This window comes from Haliotis rufescens, unplaced genomic scaffold (assembly GCF_023055435.1).
Source record: "Haliotis rufescens isolate VD_foot unplaced genomic scaffold, xgHalRufe1.0.p SCAF_1, whole genome shotgun sequence".
Taxonomy (NCBI): Eukaryota; Metazoa; Mollusca; class Gastropoda; order Lepetellida; family Haliotidae; genus Haliotis; species Haliotis rufescens.
Window position 1 is genome coordinate 20,572,556 of NW_025963779.1, and position 9,313 is coordinate 20,581,868.

General features: G+C 39.0%; 1 protein-coding gene across 1 annotated transcript; it reads right to left on the reverse strand.

Annotated features, from left to right (window-relative positions):
• Positions 1-5,560: 5,560 nt before the first annotated feature.
• Positions 5,561-9,057, reverse strand: LOC124115803 (beta-1,3-galactosyltransferase 5-like). Its single transcript, XM_046476926.2, has 2 exons — positions 8,883-9,057; positions 5,561-8,399 (listed from the first exon to the last, which is right to left on the reverse strand). Exon 2 carries the CDS (start codon positions 8,373-8,375, stop codon positions 7,197-7,199), a length of 1,179 nt encoding a protein of 392 aa, XP_046332882.1. The 5' UTR covers positions 8,376-8,399; positions 8,883-9,057; the 3' UTR covers positions 5,561-7,196.
• Positions 9,058-9,313: the final 256 nt, after the last annotated feature.

A 9,313-nucleotide genomic window follows, 5' to 3' on the forward strand; every position in this document is an offset into this window, starting at 1 on the left:
CCAATATTTGTGTTCCAGCCAGTGAATACCAAATAGACAAGGACCAAACCAGTTCTACAGACACAGACTCTCTCAAAGGCAGCAAGGTGCATTATACATTTAAATGAAAATTGGTCTGTATCGCATCCGCTCGTGACTTGATAAAAATGTCGGATAACTATTACATACATAAAGGTGTCTCGTCTGTTATTTCAAAAGACATGATTTTATTCTACCAAAACATAATATGTCAGTTGTGATGCATCTCATTCGTGGCAGGCTATATAATGCAGGGACGGCCCTTTATGTATCGTTCAATCTTTAAAAGAGGCGATAAATAAAATACGAAACGAGCCATAATACCATGTTTTATGAACCTAGCAAAACCAAACAGTTGATACTAAACTGTTCACTCGTTTCCAAGAAATGGTACGGCACGGGGGATCATTTAGTACCCTATTGTTCTCTCATCTAAACTGACGTCCAAAAGAAACTTTACCAACTGAAAATATAAATTTCAGACAAAGTATAATTTTTTTTCAGATGAAATCTATCTTAAACACAAAACCTAAATACAACAATAGTAAAGTGAAAAACACGTGCACCACGGACAACTGCAAATGCACGTATAGGTATAAAACGATTGCAACGGCAAGTCAGACATCCACAGTGATAAAAAACACACAAAAGAAATGCTACGACTCACAGTCGAACAACGTGAACGAGCCTTGGGTATGGTACAGATAGGAGCCACCCACGCCCATATTGCACGAACCTTCGGTTGCTCCCGTGTTACCGTTACCAACTTGATGCAACGTTACAGACAGACAGGGCGGACCGCTGACAGGCCAAGAACAGGCAGACACAGGGTGACCACGCCCCATGATGACCGGTACTTGCGTACCTTGCACCTCCGAAATCGCTTCCTGACAGTGACGTCATCGGCGACAAATGCCTTAGGTCACAGGGTTAGTCTACAGACAGTGGCCAGGAGACTCAGGGCTCATGGAATCAGGGCTTTTAGACCATACAGAGGACAGCTATTGACAGCGCAACATCGTCGTCTGCGATTGAGATAGGCCCGGACTGTACGACGTTGGCAACGACGTGACTGGCAGGGGGTTGTCTTCACTGACGAAAGTCGATTCTGTATGTTTAGGGCTGATGGAAGACAACGTGTTGACCGCCGAAGGGGTGAACGAACGGCGGCGTGTTGCGTGCAGGAGGTCGTACCATATGATGAAGGGAGTGTCATGGTGTGGGGAGGGATCTGTGGGCAGGAGAGGACACCGCTGGTCATCGTTGACGGAAACTTGACAGCTCAGCGGTACATGGATAACATTCTTCGCCCAGTTGTCCTACCATTTCTCCAACAGCAGCCACGTAGGTGTCATTTATCAGCATGACAACGCTAGAGCCCATACAGCCAGAATTGTAACTAACTTCCTCGCAGCAAACAACGTCAACGCCCTGCCGTGGCCTGCACGGTCACCCGACATGTCCCCCATAGAACACCTCTGGGACTTGATGGATCGTCGTGTTCGACAACAACACTCTCCAGCCAACCGGCAAGAACTGATCTTGGCCCTCCAAGAAGAAAGGCGTCAAATACCACGTGACTTCATCAGATGACTGACTTTTTCTGTGCGTCGAAGAGTTTTTGCGTGTATTGAGGCATTTGGTGGTCACACACGCTACTAATGACTTGTTATTGAACGTGAGCGATTGTTTATGTACTCTGCCTATTGTCCATTATTCTGAAAGCTCGAGTTTTGTACCACACCCGACTTTGCGGGGCTCTGACGTCATTCTCGGTCGCGGTATGATTGTCACTTTCAGTGTTGATTATGTTGATATATTGATCTTCTCAATACACTTTACTTCATGCATGTATGTTGTTGTTTTTATTTGAGCAAGAGTGATTTCACACTCTGGTAAAGTTTCTTTTGGACGTCAGTTTATTTTAATCATACACAATATATCTCATTTAATATCTTGAAGCTGCCAATGAAAGCATGAACTCAATTACTGTGCAAATAGAAGAGTTCATTTTGTATAAGTATAAGTATGAAGTTATCATTTTTTAACTTCAAAAACTACGATGTGCCCACTGATACCGTCATTATGTTGACGGTCTGATTGTTAACAACCATGAGTTGCAATATGTTATATGATTGCTTTGTATAACATCGGGTCATGCATGCTGTTCACTTTCATTGATACTGGGTTCTTCTTTGCGCAATAACCATCAGAGTATCTCACTGATTGTTTATTTGTTTTAAATTTAAGCAAGGTTTGTGCCTTGTGGAATTGTAGATGAAGAAACAAAAAAAAAAACAGTTCGCATTTACATAACTAAAGAAAATATCAAATTGAATTGAATCTGAATGCGTCATTGTGTCAATTTCTTGTCCTAAAAAGTACAGGTATTAGTATTCATATTCCAATTTGTATTTGTAACATTTTTTTTATTTTCTTGCATCGGTTGTACAATACATTCGTAGTCTGTTGATATTAGGCTGAGCCCCCATACATTTTTTTAAACATTGCATATTTCGCAATTTCGTGCCGTTTGGACAATATTCATACCAACAAATGTAATAAGTCAGTGGCAAAAGTAAATAAGTCAAATAAACAAAGATTGCGGATGCAGTAAAATTAAATCAGTACTTTAAAAAAATTGGGTATAGCTTCAGCGCACCCGCCAGGTCTGGGAGCAATACTGCTACAAACGTGCAATGTCTGACTCTTTTCCCATGTTGAAGCATTTTGAGAAAAGCTTACCTTGTACTTTCTTACCTTTTGTAAAACATAAGACATTAATTGCAACATATATCCCCGTGTTATGAGTTTTCGGATGCTGAATAAACATTCATGGTGTTTTCATATGAACAACTGTAAAACATCTCATTGACTTATAAAAGACAACGTTATCATAAAAACAAGCCAGTATCGGAATATTTCTGTGTGATGCCACACCCCTCGTTATAGTGCAAGTATTCGTGATAGAAAATGTATGATGTCCGAAAACTTAAGATTAGACAATAATAGTATTGTGTTATGAATAATAATAAAGGCATGTTTGATGCTGAAAGCTCTGATCGAAAACAGGACAATCCGCGACGGTTTATTTTCGGAGTATTTTCATTTAAATCTTTGATTTTATTTTTACGCGGAAGATGATTTTTCCAAGGACTACTGTTTTAAAAAACGCGATTTTCCTCGTTTCCGCGGATATTTCACATCATAACAATGTATACCGTTCAATTAAACCGTACAAACCAAATTCAACACTTTTAAGTAATAATGATTAGCCTTCATCCTCTGTGCAATCTGTTGGCTAATCTGCTATGCGCACGAGAGCATGTTACAAATCACAGACAGACAGACAGACAATAGTTGATTAACGTCTCACTCCTGTACATACATAAAACAGCTTTATACAACTTGACATAGATAAAATGTACAGAACCATTCAGTAGAATTATGAGAGACGAATTATCACAGAATTTATACATAAATGATATAAAGATAAGATCACATCGCGGCATCCCGTACAAACCAATCCAAGCTCAGCACAAATTTCAACCCTTTCAAGTGATTATAATAAAGAAGTCACCGCCAATGCAATCACCTCCGACTGCTAATTCGCTCTGTATATTTGACAATAAAGATAGATAGATAGATAAGATATTTTATTTGCGTGTCACGCAGTATAAAATACATACATTCAAAGTACAAGACATCACCCCTAAACTCAAAATACCCCAAATAGACACAACGCTAACTAACCAAATAAATAAACAAACCGACCCAAACATAGCTAAAACCACCACACTTTCTTACATACACGAAAATTGGCCAAATTGGTGTCACATATACACTGACGGATCTTCAGACCCGATCTCCAACCACACAGGTTTCGGAGTCCATACCACACAACCAGTTATATCCACACAATCTTACCGACTCCCTAACAACCAATCTATATTCACGGCCGAACTTATGGGCATGGCCTCAGCCCTGCATAACCAACAATCAAAAAACAACAAAAGAATCCTAATTCTCACTGACTCGCTTAGTGGGCTACAAGCCCTCCAAAACAAAAATACCAAAAAACGACCTAAATTAATAAACCAAATACTTAAAAGCTCCAACGACCTAACAAAAGCAGGCAAACAAATAACCTTCTTGTGGATCCCCGCCCACGTAGGAATTTACGGCAACGAAAGCGCCGATAAAGCAGCTAAATTATCTCTCAAAATACCAGAAATAAGCCTAAACCTACCCATCTCAAAATCAGAAATTAAAAGTGTAAACAAACAAAAAATAACCAAAAAATGGCATAATCAATATCAAAACTCAAATAGCCAAATCCAAAAAGTGCTCAGAAAACCACTAGCCAAACCTAAAATCCTACACCCCTCTAAAAAAATTGACAGATTAATTACAAAACTCCAAACAGGACACACGAACCTAAATAACCACCTAAAACAACTTAAAAGACACACCACAGGCAACTGCCCCCACTGCAAACAACCCGAAACCACAGAACACGCACTCATCCACTGCACCCACTACCAAACACACAGAACCACACTACAAACCAACCTCAATCTCAATAAGGTTCCTACTCTAGATGAAATACTAAACCCTCAAAATAAACTAGAAAACTTCAAGGCCCTAGGCGTATTCCTAATCAAAACAGGCCTAATTAAGCGCATCTAAAAACTAATTAATCTACCAATCCAAAATCCAATAAACATACAAACACCCACCTCACCCGGCTCCCTTAGTTCCCTCCTCCACCCACCTCGGCATTTATTCCAAATTTTAAAATTTCAAAAATCGATATAAGCAACCCCTAAAAGCCCCCTCTTGGGTTGCACACACCACTTTCAACCTTCTCGGAATACACTAAATGGCCTGGCCAGGCCGTGTGCGAAATACGCTGCAGTCGGAAAGCGCACGTTAAATCTTCTATATCAGTCAGTCAGTACAAGACAAAATATATAATATACCACCCGGCCGGTTGGCCTATGAGACACGAGAGATCAAAAATAGCTCAGTTTTATATAAAGAGATTATGCTAGTATCGTTTAGTGAGATACTTGTGGATCAGAAGTGCACTACTTACAATGCAAGTTGAAATTTTCTTCTTTTATACATAGCAATAGCAACTGCGGCTAGGGGAATAGCTAGACTGTCATTCTGCATAACATATATAAATTGGTCTTCTGGGGTTAAACTTCTTAGACAAGTATGTATTGGAGAAAACAAATGAGAATAGTCATATCGTAGATCAGAGTAGAATTCACATTCTGTGAGGAAATGTACTTCGTGTTCGACACACTGGCGGTCACATAACCTACATAAACGGAGGTGTAGTGGTGTCTTTGGACGGGAGTAGCGACCAACTTCAACCTCCAAAGGGAGAGAACTGCATATAGTCTACCCACATATCAAGCACCGCGCCAGGAAAAGTACCAGACGTCTCAATCGCTTACCCGTCAATATCATTGCAAGGAGAGTAAGGACTCCCGCTAACAGTGAGGAGTACTAATTAAACATCCCAATAATGTTACACGCCACTATATCAGTTTTATTTGAAACTTGCCAATAATATTGATAGGCATTTTGCACATACAAAACAATTATAGAACAATACCCAGCAGTTATCAACATACCCTTTATCAACATTTACAAAGAAACACAGTGCTCAACTTAAAATACTTCATTTTGCACATATACAATGATTAACCACGAATACATTACAATTACCTCCCTTTACTAATATATACAAAGAAAAACAATTTTAGATACATCATATATACAAAATTGTATATTTTTGTATATGTCATAAATACAAACTTGTATATTTTGTATATCTCATCATTCCAAACTTGTTTATGCTTTGGATATACAGTAAACTACGGTTATAACGAACTCAAAGGGACTACTTATTTTAGTTCGTTATAACCGTAATTCGTTATAAGCATATATACAGCATAACTACAGCATATAGTCGGGACTAAAAACTTAGTTCGTTATATCCGTTAGTTCGTTATAAGCGTGTTCGTTATAACCGTAGTTTACTGTACATTCTTTCCAAAGCATATACAAGCTTGTATATGTGGATTTTCTTTGCAGTGTTACATCCTGACATGATGCGAAGCTGATATTTCTTAGATCCTGACAACTGAGCGACATTTTGGATCTTGAAATTTGTGACAAAAGAGTAAATATGATACACAATGTGTAAATGAGTAACTGTGATATTTATCAGTAACAGAAAAGTGATAACAATAGTGATCATGTGACCGTCACCGAGTAATCATTCATCTGTTTTCACAGCCACCTACGAGACAGACAGGGCAGTTCCATGTTCATGCCGCATGGTAAAAGGAATAGCAAAACCTGAATTAGTTTCAAACTGCTGTACATATTTAATTGCGGCGTTAAACAAAAACAAACAAACGTGTCTAGTTGGAAATGAAAATAACCTGTAATATTGCCTATCGCTTGTGTAGGGAACAAAAAAAATAATGTGAAGTGTTTTAATCTTGGAATACTAATAAACACCAAGTCCACTTTCAATCTTCGAAGAAAGGGAAGCTTGGAACTAAGGGCTTCTAAATACGGCAGATTGATGAATGAGAAAATGATTACAGTTACTGTGCCTTTGAGTATATATGAAAGAAAAAAAATATTTTGGGTTTGAGTGAGCGGGGTTTTTCGCCACTTTTGACAGAATTTTACTGCGAATCAGCATTACTTGGGAGGAAAGCCCGATGTGATGTACACATGATGTGTATCACTTTGATTACTTCCACAAGTAAGGATATGGTACTGTGAAACCCAGGATAAATTGAATTTGGATTAGAGTAACAACAATTATGAAATATAAGAATAAATGAGGCCGAACAATTTACACTGCCTTTGTCGGTAGGGAATGCAACATACCTGCAACATCGTCAAGATTTGATGATATCATAAGAATCCCTTCGTCATGAAACTGACTCCCTCTCAGAGTTTGAATACAGACACTAATTTAGCACACAGCATAATTTGCTTTGGCACGACAGCTATGGTTGTGCTTTCGCAAAGTTAACAATTAATCTAGCAATTCGCTCCACTGGAATGTACAAACAGTAAAATTAGAAAAGTCTTCTGAAAGTCTGGCATTTGTTAGAACCATTACACGTTCTTCGTGGGTCTTAGTCTTCCTTTATAAGACCCCAGTAGGTAAAAGGCTGGTTGCCATATTTGTTTCTCTTGTCAAAGACTATTGCCTTCTTTTGAAGTGTCTCTTTATTCAGGTCCTCCGTGTGATACCTCCAATCGAATATTATTTTACCAAAGTCTACTTTTTGTACTCCAGCTTTTATTGCCAGCGCAGTACTAACGAAAACATCTTCCACATGCAGAGATTTGCTGTTCTTTGATACTTCATGCATCAAGTGCCAAACTCCGGGAGTCGTGATGTATGCATATCCTAAACAAAATGAAGGGTAGATATTGAAAGGATATTCTTTGTAAGAAATGTAGCATTTATTGGTTGAATCCCTATTTGGCTTACATCCTGTGATTATTGTGCAGTACATTGTTCTCTGGTCAAGGTGACCACCAGTAAGAAAGTCAACAACACGGTAAGGATTGATGAAAACATCGTCGTCCATCTTTAATATATATGAGGAATTACAGTGGCGTAAATACCAATCCATTGACATTACAGACTTCCGAGATAAGCTTCTGTAAATATCAGGAAAGTTTCCTTGGACAATATCTCCATAAAGCTTGCTCTCGTTGATGATTGAGTTTTGGATCCTGTCGTCATTAGTTGTTCCCAACATGAAAACATGGGCCAGTGTCCTGCCCTTGTATTTGGCCACTGAGCCGTATGTTTTTCGAATAAGTTCTCTCTTCATTGCATTCCCCGTAGCTGACTGTATTACTAATATCAAGAATACGCTTGTATTTGAACAAACACTGGGGTTAAGGGAGTACACAAACTGGTGCAGATTTATATACCGATCTCTGTGATCAGATGCGTTCATTGTAAAGAAGGCCATTATCTTCGGAAGCATATCTATCCCATTCAATAACGTTGGTGGCAAAGAATAGCCCATTGACTTGTGCTTGAAATGGTTAGTTATCTGTTTGGCTTCTTCATGAAATGGTTTCACATTTTTGGTAGACACCTCTGATTGCTTTAAACCAACTAATCCGGACGTTTTGTTATTCAAGCCTGTCTGTTGATGTTTGGGTTGTTGAGCTGTGTGGTCAGTTTGGTTTAAAGAGTCTTCCTTGGTCCTTGATAATCCAATTCCCCAATACAGACAAACAAATACGCCGATGCAATAGCACATGCATTTTAAATAACCTTTTAGTCCCATCGTTATTGATTTGAATGAATAAACCTGAAAAACAATTTTATAGGTCGTAAATCAAAGATAGGAATAAGATGAATTCAATCTCTTAAACAATTGAAGGTGTTTTAAAAGCATACCGAATCACCGCATTTTACAATCTCGTAGATATATTCTTACCATGCATGATGGAGGCATCAGTGACATAGAATGGTATACGATTCATTTCACTGACATCGTTACCGTATACTTATGCTTTGTATTTTCCTATCTGTATCGACTCGTGATGATCCCGGTTAGTATAGGTTTCAGCAACCCATGCTGGTCATTAAAGACCATTATGCATGTCGTAAGAGGCGACTAACGGGATCGGGTGGTCAGGCTCGCTGACTTGGTTGATGCATGACTCGATTATTTACAGGCCACCGTCATATAGCTGGAATATTGCTGAGTGCGGCGTTAAACAACAAACAAACAATCATATCTATACCAATCGAACATTAAGAACGCAAAGCTGTATGTAAACCTACTTACCAGTGCGCTGATTCTGTTCAAGCCTTACACTTGCTTGTGGTGATAGGTTTTTAGCTTGTCAAGCTAATGATTTCTGTTTGTGGCTCACGTATTATCTATCGGGTTATTTAGATCGCAGAACGCGCCTGGCCGTCGATTCCTGTTCGTGGTTTCCCCCTGTATCCTGTAATGCCTCTCTTTACTGGAAATAACAACGTTGTTTGATTACCTATATCAGACGGGACAGCTTGTTCGTATCGATCAAGAGCATGGCTCGGTAAGGTTTTTCAACATCACGAAATTACTAGATTGCACGTGTGCTACTCAATCGATGACACAAGCAGTGATTGTAGATACTTTTCCAAGTTTTTATTGTAGTATTCGAACTACTTTCCCTGCCTGTTGTGTCAAAGTCTTTTGTGCAAGATACCAAGAGCCAGAGGATGATATCT

Excerpts from the sequence above, each read along its gene's own strand:
- LOC124115803 (XM_046476926.2), bottom strand. The coding sequence starts at position 8,375 with ATGGGACTAAAAGGTTATTTAAAATGCATGTGCTATTGCATCGGCGTA.